Consider the following 14835-nt stretch of genomic DNA (forward strand, 5'->3'; position numbering starts at 1 on the left):
GCGGCGGCGGGGCCGGCGCGTCCCGCCCGAGGGCGGCTCTGGCTGAGGGCGGAGGGGCCGGGGGACAGCCCGGGGCAGCGGCCGAGGCGGCACGGCGGCGGCAGAGCCCGCTGCCCCCGGACGTCCCCGGCGACATGCTGGCAGATAACCTGGTGGAGGAGTTTGAGATGGAGGATGAGCCGTGGTATGACCACCGGGACCTCCAGCAAGGTGAGGGCGAGGTCGCCGGCATTGGGGGTGGGGGCCCGGGAGGCGGCAGGTGTGGAAAGTGCTAGAAAGTTCCTTGGGGTGGTGGTCTGGGATGCGCGGCCGGGGACTCCTCGCGCTCACCTGGCAGCGGATCCGCCCATCCCGGCCGCCGGGAGCAAGCGCGGGGGCCCACGGCCCTGCGAATGCGCAACACTGGCTGATGCTTGGCGCTTAAAGAAAGAGCTTTCGGGGGATGAGCGGATCTGTCTCCTTCGGGGACCTCTGAGGTGGGCAGGGGTGAACCAGCGTACCCCGCGCTAGAAGCAGGCTGCTGACTCGGCTCCGGGTCCTGCTACCCTGCCTGCCCTCATGCGCTTTTCTTGGCCCGCAGAGTCTGCAAGCCGCTGCAGGTGGTGGGGGGGCAGTACTGCTGTGCGGTACCCGCGCCATCACTCTGTGAGAATAATGTTTTGTTATCCCGTTTTCCAGAAAGCAGGGGCTAAAAGAGTTAAAGTGGAGTCCCTAAAGCCGAATATGGGAGCGAGTATTTTTGATCCCACACACTCGGGATGAGGAGCCTGTAGACACTGTTCAGACAGACATTAGCATCCCAATTTATAACTTACTCAGTTGGATGTCAGACTGCTTTATTACTTAGGCGCCGTTCATCGAATGCCAAGTGAAATTATTTGAGAAGAGTTCTATCATGCCCTTTTTTTTCTACTTCTTGCATTCCGGCTTTCAATTAAAAATTATTCTGCCTTGGTTTTCTTGATTGCGGCATCTCCAGAGAACAGTCTCAAGAGTGCCCTCAGTCTGAAGCCAATGGCACATTTACTTGCACATTCGTAGCAAGATTTTGCACTTGAGGACACTGATAGACTCTTAACACACAGATAGGCGCCTTTAATTCTCCCGATAACATCAAGTGTTGCCATAGGTTACCTCTGGCTCAAGGAGATACTATTGTGGAAACTAGGTTTTCACTGCAGACTCCAGAGCAAACATTCTTAACCACCATGCAGAGTGATCTTCAGTAATTCTTTCAAGCATCCTGTTTGTTCTATTCTATATAATTATTTCCACTTTAAACTTGTAGTGAAAATTAATATCTCTTGGAGTTGGCTATTAAACACTGCTGCTTGTTCACAATTCCACTGAATGTGACAGTAAAAGGAAAATGTGGTCTTGAATGACCTGTACTTAGAAAAAGAAAACAAGTACCTCTTTGGAGAGGTGGTAATTTGTTTGTTATTTATTTGTCTGTCTTGATCCCTTAATGTGCAACGACTTAAGCCCAAATGGATCCCTGTACTTCTATAATTGAAGCTACCTAGCAGTTTCAATGCCGATTTGCCATCACATTTCTCCATGTCCGGAAGACAGATTGGTCATACATTTAGCCTATTTCAGATTGGCCCCATAAGGATTGATGACCTACTTTGATACTTCAGGACTGAAGCAATCACTGTGTGATTGCAACATTTTACTATGTGAAAGCAATTCATGTAATCCAAGTAAGAGATTTTTCTTTGCCATATTTAAGAAGCAGCCAAAATCTTGAAGGGCAGGTTGGTCTCTTCCATATCTAGCATCATATATTACACTTCAAAATAGAAACTTGAATTAATATTTGTTGACCTGAACTGAAGCTCTCTCTCACACAGGATTACTGTTTTCACGGCTGTCCTCTATCCAGTGCCCTAGTCCACCTAACAACCAAACCCACCTCCCCAGGAGGTTATCAGGACAACCAGTTGCACTATCTCAGACTACTGAGCAGTAAACAAAACACGTTTGGGGCTGTGTATGTGGGATTCTTAACTTCTGATCAAAATGAGGTTGTCACATCTTCAAGTTTAACAAATCCTAACCTCTGAGCTTATTTACTATCAATTTCCACTTGGAATTTCCTCTATACTCTCCAAAGGCTTTTACATCTGTTATCACAGTGGACTTTGCCATAGCGTCTGTATCATAAATAGCCATTTAGAGTACAAATGGAAGATGTGAAATCCCAACTGTTAACTTGTCAGTATGCCCCTGAAAGAATGATGGCTGCTCTTTTGAGCGTATTTTCAATGTTGCTAACTTATATGTTAAACAGTTTTGTGCATTTGGTGTGCTGGGTTTGATCCCAGGGCCTCAGTGCATGCTAGGCAAGCAATGTACCCCTGAGCCAGCCTAGAACTAAACTTTAAACAGAGTTTACAACTGTTTCTCAAGAACATATTGTTTTCTGTATACTAGGCGTTCATGTAGGCAGTAGCCCACTGTCCTAGCCAGCTGTCTGTTAGAAAGGTAGAGCCGCACTCACGGGGGTGCATTCGTGAATCCATGCAGTAGAGACATCTGGAGATGTTAGCAAATGTAGACCCTCAGCATTTGCTGCTAAGTCGTTTGGGACCAGCCCTGTCCCTTTGGTAGATTAAGGAGCTCGAGTCGGCTTTTATCTTGTGTTCTTTATCATCTTCATTATTAACTTAGGTAGATTTGTATTGCATCGATGGCCTAAAACACCTTACAAACGATTTTAAGACTTGTTTGATAGGTTCTTACTCCGTCGCCCAAGCTGGCTTTGAACTCACGAAGTCCTTCTGCTTCACTGTCCTAGTTAGGGTTATGATTGCTATGAAACACCATGACCAAAATAAGTTAAGGAGGAAAGGGTTTTTTGGCTTACACTTTGACAATAGCCCATCACGAAGGAATTCAGGACAGGAACTCAAGCAGGGCTGGATCCTGGAGACAGGAGCTGATGCGGAGGCCATGGGGGGTGTTCTGCCTAGCTTCCTCAGCTTGCTTTCTTATAGAACCCAGGACCACCAGCACAGGGGTGGCCCCACCCACATTGGGCCCCTCCTCCACCAATCACTAATTAAGAAAATGCCCTACAGGATTGTGTACAGCCTTATCCTACTGAGGTATTTTCTCAATTTTGGTTCCCTCCTCTCTGATAACTCTGTCAAATTGACATAAAACTAGCCAGCACACTCAACTTCCCATCGAGCTTAAATGTGTAAGCCATAGAGCCTAGCTTTATTTGGGGTGAGGGGTGGTGGGACGTACCATGGAATGTATATGGAGGTCAGAGAGACTTGTAAGTCAGTTCTCTCATTCTGCCTTATGGGTCCTGGGAATTTAACTCAGTTTATCAGGTTTAATGGCCAGTGCTCTTACCACACTAAGCCATCTTACCAGTTCTTATTTACTTTCTGAGATAGGATCTTGGTGTGTAACCCAGGCTGGTCTCAAACTCATGGCAATCTTCCTGCCTCAGTCTGCTGAACGATTAGATTACCATGCCTACTTTCTCTTCTTCAATGTGTTACTTACTGTGTGTTGGAGAGGAGGTGCATGCCATGTACATGTGTAGAGGCAGGTCTCTACTGCCTTTGCATGGCTTCCCAGGATCAAACTCTGATCCCAGGCTTGGAAAGCAAGTGCCTTTGCCCTCTAAGCAAATTTATTTTTACTTTATGTATATGTTTGCCTGCATGTATGTATGTATGCTACGTGTGAGTTGTGCCCGAGGCGGCTAGAAGATGATGTCTGAACCCCTGGAACTGGAGTTACAGGCAGTTGTGAGCCACTGTGTGATCTCTGGGTACTGAACTAGGTCCTCTGCAAGTGCTCTTAACCTCTGAGCCATCTCTCCAGCCCCATGGCCTGCTAAATAAAACAATTAAAAAAAAATTTTTCCAGCAGAGCACAGTGGCAGGTTTGATGGTACACACCTTTCCAGGTGGATCTCTGTGAGTTCGAGGCCAGCCTGGGATACAAAGCAAGCTCCAGGCCAGCCAAGGCTGTAATAGTGAGAATCTGTCTTTAAAAAAAAAAAAATTCTCTGAAGCCTTAGGACTATCCTTTTTTTTTTTTTAATTTATTAATGGATGCCATTATCTAAGTAGATAAACTGTGTCAACGTTTGTTAGCTTCCTTTCTATTCAAGTTAAAATAACGAAAACATTCTAACCTCAGTCAACTCTGGTCTCCTATTCATATCTTGTTACGTGTAGAGCTGCGCAGACACAGGAATGCTTTGACGAAGAGACTTTTGTTAGAAGGCTGCGTTGGCACACTAAGAACACTGACAGTAATCTCTGGGCACGGTCTTTTCTGGGACAGCAGGAACCTTCTGTGTAGGTAATGATGGCCCTTGCTTTGAAATGTGCTCCAAGAGCACAGTGGAAAGGCTTCAAAGACTGGTTTTCCTCTAGACCAGCTGCCATTACACTTGTCACTTGTGGAGCGGTGCAGGCATTAGAATGAGGATTCGGGGTGCAGGCGGATAGATCACCGAATGAAGTCGTAGTTTAAAGGAATCCTGAAATTCCTTTGCAAGATGAGTGCATCTTTCTAAATTTCAGGATGAGCTCATCTCCGAATTCCTAATGTGCGTTTAATTGCTGCGTCATTGTTTAGAGGGTCATTAAAACTGACACCATCCTTTTTCTTGATGTTTATGTTGAGGTGGTGTGTGTGTGAGTGTGTGTTCTCAATTATAGCAATGTTGGCAACAGATATTGAACAGAAACGTCACCAGATGACGCATCTGACTTTGTAATAGGAAAAGCTTCCAGCCTTCGTGTTACTGAATTACTGCTGTAGATTACAACTAATAAAATGCTGTCCTCTGCTTTTTTTGTTTGTTTGTTCATGTTTAAGAAACAAGTAAAATGAGAAGAATGTAATAAGTTCTGGAAGAAAGATCTTTTAAAAAAAAAAATCAGGTACTCTTGCTAATGTTTTGGTCCAAGTAGAGGGCTGAGTGAAATCTGTTTAAAGCTAACAGCCTACATTGTGAAAGTAGAACATATTAGGGCTAAGGATGTGACTCAGTGGTTGAGCCCTTGCTTATTGTGTATGAGGTTCTGCGATTGATTCCCTAACATTAAAGAAAAAAAAAAAATTACCTGCCAAGACTGATTAATAAAAGAATATCAAACATGTAGAGCACTGATGCATTGTAAATCTATGATATTTATAGTGACTGCCTAAGCCAGGCCAGTTCAGTAGGATTTAGAAAAGACAGTGGAAATCCTTATTGTAATAGAGAGAGAAACAGGTGTGCAACGCCTTGGAACTATATGGTTTCGTTTCCTTTTGTGTTGTAATTAAAAAATTAAAGGATGTTCAACATTCTCTTGTTCCCTCCACCAATTACTTAGAAATGCTTCTTGGGTTTCCTGCCATTCTTTGGCTCTTTTTGGTTATAGAGGCCAGATGCTGCACGACAGGAAATGACGCTTTTTTAAAGACTGAAACAGTCCGTTGTCTTTACACTGACAGATGAAGTAATGTCCTATTAGACAGTGTGACTTCACAGGTGCTGTCTTGTAGTTAAGCTCTGACTTGCTAGAATTTTAAACATTTCATGAAATATTCAAGAGACTGCAGCTTCAGGTTGCTGAGCCTGGTGGGGATTCTCTTTGACTGGAACTAAGGGTTGAGATAAGGATGAGTCTCAAATTCTTGTTTACTTGCTGTTGACTAAAGGGAAACAAACAAGCAAACAAAAACAGGCCATATCCGACCTCTGCAGAAGCCGGAAGCACACTGCTGGCTGTTGGTGGCATAAGCAGTTCAGAGCTGAGTGGAAGTGCCCGAGGAACTCGGGAAGTCTGGTTCCTGAAGACATTTCAGCACAAATGTTGTAGGTTCACTTGGCTTAGTTTGCTTTTATTTTTTGAAATAAGTGAGAATTAGCCTTTATTTTGTGAGAATTGGTTTTTATTTTGTGATTTTTGTAGTTTCCATTACGTGTATTCATTGTGTATGGTACTGTGTTATTTACAGACACTCTCATATAAGTATATAATGCATAACGAAAATATTCCCTCCATATTTCCTGTCTACCCTTTGGTTCTTGCCCGCCTCTCATCGGTCCCTGTTGTTCCTCTAGACAGTTTTGCTTACTCCTTTATTACATACACACATACATACATACATATATACATACACACATACATGCATGGTTTTATGTATCTGTGTCAGTTCGTGTTAATTGCTAGTTAAGAACATTGTTGGTTAGTTTCTGAACTGTCCCAGTGAGGTAGTATCACTTTAGAGCAGGCCTGAGGAAAGGCTTAGGTAGTATTTAGGAGATGTTGATGCTTTAATGCTGTGTCTTTGTTGGGGTGTCTTCAGTTTTGTTTTGTTGTTTTAGATTAATTTATTTTCTATGTATGGATGTTTTGCTTGCATGTATGTGCACTGTATGTATGCCTAGTGCCTATGGAGGCCAGAAGAGGTAGTTGGATCCCTGGAGTGGAATTATGGATGGTTGTCAGCCACCATGTAGGTGCTGGGAATTGGATCTGGGTCCTCTGCAAGAGCAACATGTGCTCTAAACCACTGAGTCATCTTCCAGCCCCCGAATGTTTTTAATAGTGTGATGGTTTCTATGTGGGCTATGCTATGTACATATATGCTATGAGTAGAAATATTTATTGCACCATTAGCCATATGTAGTGTTTTATTTTGTTTGAGTTTTTTGATGTTTTGATTTTTTTTTTTTTTTGAGACAGGGTCTCTTTAAATAGCCCTGGCTGTCTTGAACTCACAGAGATCTGCCCCTGTTTGTTTGTTTCGAGTCAAGCCTTACCATGTAGCCCTGGCTGGATTGGAACACATATGTAGACCAGACTATCCTCAGACTCACTGAGATCTACTACCTGCCTCTGCCTCCGTGCTGGGATTAAAGGCATGCACTGCCACTCACACACAGTGAATGTACTTCTTTTTTGTTCTTGTTTTGATTTTGAGACAAGGTCTCAATGCACAATCCTGGCTGGCTGGGAACTTGCTGTGTGTAGACTAAGGCTATCTTCGAATGTGTCGCAATCCTCCTGTCTCTGCCTCCAGAGTGATGGGATTACAGGTGTTCTTCACCATGTCCAATTATAGCTTTTTCATTCCATGGAAAAAAAGACCGTCACTTGGCTGGGTGTGGATGTTCTTGCACTGGGCAAGCTGGCCACAAATACCCAGATAACTGAACTTTTCACTTCTCCTTGCTGTCACTTGCAAGTGATTAAAGCCTCCCATTAGGGAGCTTTGTGATCTCCTCCTTGAAGTAGTGTGTGGACATTACTTTCTTCAGCCTTCAAACTACACAGACATGGGTTTGAGGATTTAGTTCAATGGTTGAGTGCTTGCTTAGAATGTACAAAGCCCTAGGTTTGAGCCTCAGCACTGAAGAAGGGAAAAAAACAACCTACTTCACATCCAGGTGGGGGCACATGCCTGTTATTGTAGCACTGACAATGTAAGACAGAAAGATGGAGTCTAAGACCGAAGTTACGTGGTGAGACTATATATGAGGGGTTGGAGGGGAGGTGGTTAGGGATGTTATTTCAGAACACTTGCCTTGTGTGTACAAGGCTCCAGCGATGGGAGAAGACAACATTACGCAGATGTAGATGATTGGGAGTCCAGTGATGTGAGTTAGAACCTGCTGACTATAGTTTCTGCCTTGCCTGTGTGTGATTCACCATGTGCAGTTTATTGATACTTTAATAGTTTTGTGCTTCAGGTTGTCTCATCTGAAAAACTAGGTTTTGTATCATATAAAAACATACCAAGATTAATACCTCTTAAATGCTTTGAGTTGTTGGTGAAGGTTCTATTTAGCTTATGAATACAAGATAGCATTTGATTGGCTTCTTTACTGGCCTTAATGTAATAACGGTAATATATATTTTAATATTGTTAAAATTCATCAGAGAATATATTTTAGCAACTGTCAATACTGTTTCATTTTAAAATAGTGAAAAATATGTAAGGTGAGTATGCTGGATGTATGGCACAAGTAGTATAATCTTGGCTGCTTGGCAGGATGGGCAAGAGGGTTGTGAATGAGAGGTCAGCCTGGTCAACAGTGGGACCTTCCTCTCAAGAAAAAAGAACATAGGAAGCTTCCCTTAGGCCATGGCCCGTCTAGTCTCAGGTTCTTGGCCACTTAAGCAGTGTCAGGTATGGGTTCCAGCTCGTCGAATGGGCCTTAAATCCAGTCAGAAAAGTGGTTGGCTAGTCCCGTAACATTTGTGCCACTATTGTACCAGTCTGTCGTGCAGACAGGTCACTGTTGTAGCTGGGTGATAAGTAATGTCCAAAGTACGTGCCAGCACCATGGACACTAGTCAGTCGGAGTGGAACGGAACTTCTAGTTAAGGATCAGCTCTGTTTGCGCTTTCATTGACGTAACTGCCTTCAGCAATAGTTCCTTACCATTAGGTTGTGGAGAGCAACCACTAGGCTGTGATGTTTTGAGGCTTCTGGGGAACCCCTTTGGCCATTACTCAACAAGATGAAACCCAAGCCTGGCACTGGAGGTTTTACTTGGTGGCATAAGATGTCTAGTTGGGGCATTGGCTCCCCTATTATTCGGTGACTGTTTAGATTCCTTTCATTTATGTATATATTTGTATATATATTTGTGTGTGCATGCACACACACACACACACACACACACACACACACACACACACACCTAAGCTTCTACAGTGGTAGGTTTCCATGGCTTTTCAAATGGCCTTTAGTGTTAGTTGTCCCTCCCATATTTCCTCCTTTAGCTTTCTCTCCAGTTCTGGAGAGGATCTGGAAGAAGTTGGGGAAGGAAAGAAACATAATCAAGATAAATTGTATGAAAAAAAGTGTATATGTGTATACATATACATATACATGTGTATTGTTTTTGAGCTGAGCTGGACTGGTATATAGTGGGTTTTGTTGCTTTTGGTGTTTTGTTTTGTTTTCCTTGGTGAGGAAAACCAACCCAGCACAATACTAATTATGTTGTTGGGTGGGCATTACTATATAATGAAGTTTGTTGGTTTTTTATTACCATTTATTCTAGGTTAACTTTTACTGCCAATAGGGATGGTTAGATGTTTAATGGGTTGATGTTAAATCTTATTTGTCAACCTTTAAAAATTAAGCTTAAAATCATGTGGGTTTTTTATGATACATATTTGTGTTCCAGTAGCTGAAGTGACTTGCCATAGAATACAATTCAGAATTTCTCTGCCATGGCGGTAACGTCTTACATGGTTGCTCTTTGCCTGCTTCTCCCATTTCAACTCACTCCACTCTCTTTTCTTGCTTTCTTCTTATTAGCTACTTGCCAGATTGTAGAATATGATGAGTTATTTCCTGGCTGTCCCATGATGACTTCCCATCTTTCAAGCCATAGCTAAAATTAGATTCCTCCTTACATAATTTAACTTTTCCTCCCTTATAGTCAGTATCAAATTAATCAACAAATCCTTACAGCTTTTACTTTCAAGTCATGTTGAAGTCTGTTCCTTTTCTCCATCTCCAGCGTCTGGTCCAAGCCGCCATTCTTTCTCTCAGACGATTACAGTATCTTATCACTCTGCTCTGTCTTTGTCCCATTCAGGGTGTTCATACGGCAGACAGCCAGAATGACCCTGCCAAGCCTCTCTGTTCTCTCCACCTACTGTGGAGTAAAAGGCAATGTCATGTGTCTCTGGTTTAGTCCTCTCCAAGCTGCCGTCGTTGGAGTCCCTCTGACTTACTCTCTATGTCCCATTCCGCTCCAGTCTCATTGGCCTCCTTAATAGCTCCCCTTGTGATTCCTCCTGGGGACTTTGCACTTGCTTTGTCTCTGCCTGGAGTTCTCTTCCTGCAGATGTCCACTTCCTCAGTGTCTTCACATCTTTACTGCCATGTCGCCTGTGGCTCAGCCTCTCACATCTACACTCCTCCATACATCTTCCTTGCTTTCCGTGATCTCTGAAGGAGCTGCTGTTCTGTTATATATTCTATCCTGTGGCTTTCTCCCCATAGACTATAAGCTCCAAGAAGGCAGAACATTTTTTAAAATCTGAATTCTTTATAATCCCCAATGCCTAAAACATAATCTGATACTACTGAATATATATGTGAGCATCTGTGAATATAGTCGTCAAAGCAGCATCTGGTGGTGATGGTGCTATCATGTTTGAACATTAGTGCTTATGTGCTGCCTAGCTTCCCTAGTAGCCTAGGAAAGTCAACAAAGCCAGACCTTCACCTGTTCTGTGTAGTATTCTGTAGCCCGAGTTTAGAATAGTGCCCAGCAGCAGACATCTAATGGCATCTAAACCAGTGCCTGCTAGAAACACTTTGTGTATTGCAACTTAGTTTGGGAAGAACTTCTATTATTTCATTTGATTGCTACAATCTGATATTAACAGAGTAGTCACTTCTCCAAATAAGACAGTTAGGAGTAGGGACCTTTAAAATTGCCATATGGGGGACTGGAAAGATGGCTTAGCAGTTAAGAGAATGTACTGTTCCCGCAGAGGGCCCAAGTTCAGTTCCCAGCACCCACATGAGGCAACTTACAACCACCTGTAATTCCAGCTCTGGCTTCTGTGGGCACCTACACTCATTTCACATACCTACACACAGAGAGAGACAGAAACACACACAATTAAAAATAACAAAAATGAAAACAGTTAAAATCACGGTTATAGAAAATGTTAGTCAGAACTGGACCTTATACCGTCCTGCCCAGAGGTCATCCCATTTCCCACTGTATCATAGGGCTGGCCCATAAAATGTGCTACACAGTTAATTATTTCAATTTCCTGTGTCACTGTAATTGCTGGAATTTTTAAAGTAAAAGCTTGGACTCTGGCAACACCTGCAAGCTAAGCTCAGCCACCTAGCTCCAGTACACCATTAAAGACGAGTGATAGTAGCCGGGCGGTGGTGGCGCACACCTTTAATCCCAGCAGTTGGGAGGCAGAGGCAGGCGGATCTCTGTGAGTTCGAGGCCAGCCTGGTCTACAGAGCTAGTCCAGGACAGGCACCAAAACTACACAGAGAAACCCTGTCTCGAAAAAGAAAAAAAAAAAAAAGAAAGACAAGTGATAGTATAAACAAAAGATGTATCTAGTGTGGCTACACTGTGAAGAGGAACAAATCTGAGGGGCCTAATGACTTGTAACTCCAGTTCCAGGGGATCTAATGCCTGCTTCTGACCTTCAGTGGTACACAAACTCACATAGGCAGACACACATGAATAAAAAAAAAAAATAAATTAAGGACTCCAGATATAGCTGAGAGTGGTGGCGCACGCCTTTAATCCCAGCACTCGGGAGGCAGAGGCAGGCGGATCTCTGTGAGTTCGAGGCCAGCCTGGTCTACAGAGCAAGCTCCAGGACAGCTACAGCTAGACAGAGAAACCCTGTCTTGGGGGGAAAAATACAGACAAAAACTTTGACAGTTGTGTTCACAGCAGCTTGATGGGAATTTTAGAGGCTGCTGAGAGGCCTGCCTGTGCTTTGGCTCAAGGATCCATCTCAATGTCAGGATTTGAATATGTCTATTACCAAATGATGATTTTAAAACTGTTTTACTGAATGGTCATTCCTGAACTAATGCCCACATCTCTCTAAAGCAGACTGCTGTCTTTATGTCTGACTAGGGTGCATGAACGAGTGCTTCACCTGCTAGCTGACCCCAATTCTGAATTTCAGGTAGAACTCACAGTTCCTTCTAGGCCGTTCTTCATTCCACTGGGATCTGCCTCGCGTGTGTTGGGACTTGCCTTGTTTATTTTAAGAGCTGGGTTATGTAAAACGTCGATGTGAGCTCATACTTGCCGCATTCTAAGATGTTTGTTGTGCTAGATCTCCAGCTTGCTGCTGAACTGGGAAAGACGCTGCTGGATCGGAACACAGAGTTGGAGGATTCTCTTCAGCAGATGTACACAACCAATCAGGAGCAGTTACAGGAAATTGAGGTAATTGACTCAGTGAGAGGGTCACATCCTCTCTGATGTGTGACACTTTGCTGTGGAACCAGTTATATACTACTAAAATAACAGGATTCAATTTCTAAGTAGTGTTTTTTGAGAAAATGAACCACCAAAGATGATGTATACTTTCTTTACATTTTCCTAGTATGTAAATCAGCTCTGATTTAAAAAAAGTTTTCTAGCCAGGCATGGTAGAACACACCTTTAATCCCAGCACTTGGGAGGCAGAGGCAGAGGCAGATCTCTGAGTTCAAGGCCAGCCTGATTTACAGAGTGTGTTCCAAGCCAGCCAGGGCTACACAGAGAAACCCTGTCTCAAAACAAACAAAAGTTTTCTCTTTACTTTTAGTAAATATAGAAGAAATAATCTAGTATTTGCCAGTATGTAAAGTAAAATGAAGCTGTACTTAGTCTTTTGAGTTTTTCTTTTAAAAATTAGTTATGCAATATGTAAGGTATACTACATAGCCCATGCTCAGTGAAGAGAACCACCCGCGCTGTTGACGTCCCTGTGTGCTCTTCCTTGGTGGCACTTCCCTCTCTCCAACTATCAAGCACTATTTCAAATTTAGAATTGGGGAAGAAGTTTTGTTCTCACACAGTATCTGATTTTATAGTGTGTTTAAACTGCTGTGCCACTCAAATAATTTAAATTCTTGTTCATTTGTTTGTTTGGGACAGTCTTGTTCTGTAATCCAGGTGGGTTTCAGACCTGCAGTCCTCCTGCCTCAGCCACTGTGAATTTCTATGAAGTAAACATATCCATGTAGCCAACACTGAGATAAGGTGTGAAAACGTTATCAGCAGTCACCACCCCAAGAACCAGCATCTCCCCCAGACGCCCTAGATAAACCCCTGTTTGAACTTCACATTAGTGGAATGACTTGGACAAATTTTAAACTCTTTTTTTCTTCAGTGTCATTTGGTGCTGGTCATTGCACATGCTGAATACACATTCTACCACTGAATTACAACTCCCCGGCACTAAACTTTTCAGTGTTGATGGACAATGTTCCTTGGGTTTTTGTTTTGTATTTTTTGTTACTGTTGTTTTAATTTAGAAAAATAATAAGCCAGGTGTGGTGAAGCACACCTTTAATCCTCAGCATTCAAGCTGAGGTAGGTGAATATCTTGAGACCAGCCTGGTCTACAGAGTGAGTTCCAGGACAGCCAGGGCTACACAGAGAAACCCTGTCTAAAAGGGAAAAAAAAGCAACACAATTGGGAACCAAAAAGTCAGCCCTTAGCTCATCACCCAGAGAAATTTAAATTCAAAAACTGTCCTAGAACGAAGTTGTCAGAACGGGTAAGGAATTACTGGTAAATTGGTGAAAATAGTAGGGTAAATCCCTGAAACTCTGACTTATTATGAAGAATGCCAAAGACTGATTGTTTGGAGGGTGGGGATTTGAGACAGGGTCTCACTATACAGCTCTGGCTGTCCTGGAACTCCCTCTGTAGACCAGGCTGGCCTCAAACTCACAAAGCTCTATCTGCCTCTGACTCCTGAGTGCTGGGATTAAAGGCGTGGGCCATGCCTCCATCTGTTTGTGCATGTTTTACCTGCATATATGTGAGTGCGCTGTATGCCTGTTAGGTACCAGAGGAGGGCACTAGGACCCCTGATACTGGAGTTAGGGATGGTGAGTGCTGGGAACTGATGAACCATCTCTCCAGTCCCCCTTGCCCAACTTTTTTATGTGGGTGCCGAGGATGTGATCTCTTTTTTTTTTTTTTTTTAAGATTTATTTATTTATTATGTATACAAAAGAGGGTGCCAGATCTCATTGCAGATGGTTGTGAGCCACCATGTGGGTGCTGGGAATTGAACTCAGGACCTCTGGAAGAGCATTCAGTGCTCTTAACCTCTGAGCCATCTCTCCAGCCCTGAGGATGTGATCTCAAATCCTCATGTTGTGTAGGAAGCATTCTGTCCATTGAGCCATTGCTCCAGTCCCTATTCCCTGGGAATTTTAAAGCATTTTGTGCCTTTACTGCATTTATTAATGTTCTATTTTATATTGTACTTATTTCTTAGCTAACTTTTTTCTACTTTCTCAATTCCCATCGTAACACTAAGAGTGTTGCCATGTTTATTCATAGTCTTTCACACATAGTAGGTAACTGGTTAATACTTTTAAAGGTGTGGAGGGAGTGCTGGCCTTTGTATCCAGAGACTTTGGGCATAAGCCCTTGATTATATTTCTAAATAGAGAGTTCAGCCGTGTAAACCTCCCCTTAGGTCTGTCTGCTCCATCATGGAATGGTGACAAATGCTGGCACTACATTGGTACAGGGTGCCCTGAGGGGATGATGAGATCATGAGAATGTGTTTTGGACTTCTGTAATTATTACATCATTACTTACTCATTTCAGAATGTTTATAGTGCGACAGTCTTAATTCTGGAAAAAAAATCCTGTTGATTTAGTGGACAGTAGATCTTAAAAACTTGGCAAGGTAAGGCTAGGGAGATGAGATGGCTCAGTTGGTAAAGTGGTCGTCATACAAACACCAAAACCTGAGTTTGGATCCCCAGAACCCACATAAAAGCCAAGCATGGCATACATCTCTAATTCAATGGGAGCAGAGACAGGTGGATCCCCGACAACTTGTCTAGCCTATGGGTAAACTCCAGGTTCAGAGAGACCCTATCACCAAAAAAAAAAAAAAAAAGACACATAATGTTGGCCTCTGGCTCCACACATACATTATGCTACACATATAAACACACGCCAACTTGATAAGCTTTAATATGTGACTTTTATTTTCATATTCCTACTTCTCCACACCTGTATGTCCTACAGTGGAAATATATTACTGTAATCAGGTACAATACACTTTCAGTGTTTAATAGGAATTATTTCTTCACTA

At 43.0% G+C, this 14835-nt stretch overlaps 1 protein-coding gene across 1 annotated transcript in view; it reads left to right on the top strand.

Annotated features, from left to right (window-relative positions):
• The window catches only part of Cdr2 (cerebellar degeneration related protein 2), a 30656-nt gene continuing 15821 nt past the window's right edge, over positions 1 to 14835 (top strand). Inside the window, exons 1-2 of the mRNA XM_052712824.1 lie at positions 1 to 210; positions 11835 to 11947. Of these exons, the coding sequence (XP_052568784.1) occupies positions 135 to 210; positions 11835 to 11947 (189 nt within the window). The 5' untranslated portion in view covers positions 1 to 134. The remainder of the gene's footprint in view (positions 211 to 11834; positions 11948 to 14835) is intronic.

Source organism: Peromyscus californicus, unplaced genomic scaffold (assembly GCF_007827085.1).
Source record: "Peromyscus californicus insignis strain IS unplaced genomic scaffold, ASM782708v3 Scaffold_4__1_contigs__length_199733344, whole genome shotgun sequence".
Lineage (NCBI taxonomy): Eukaryota > Metazoa > Chordata > Mammalia > Rodentia > Cricetidae > Peromyscus > Peromyscus californicus.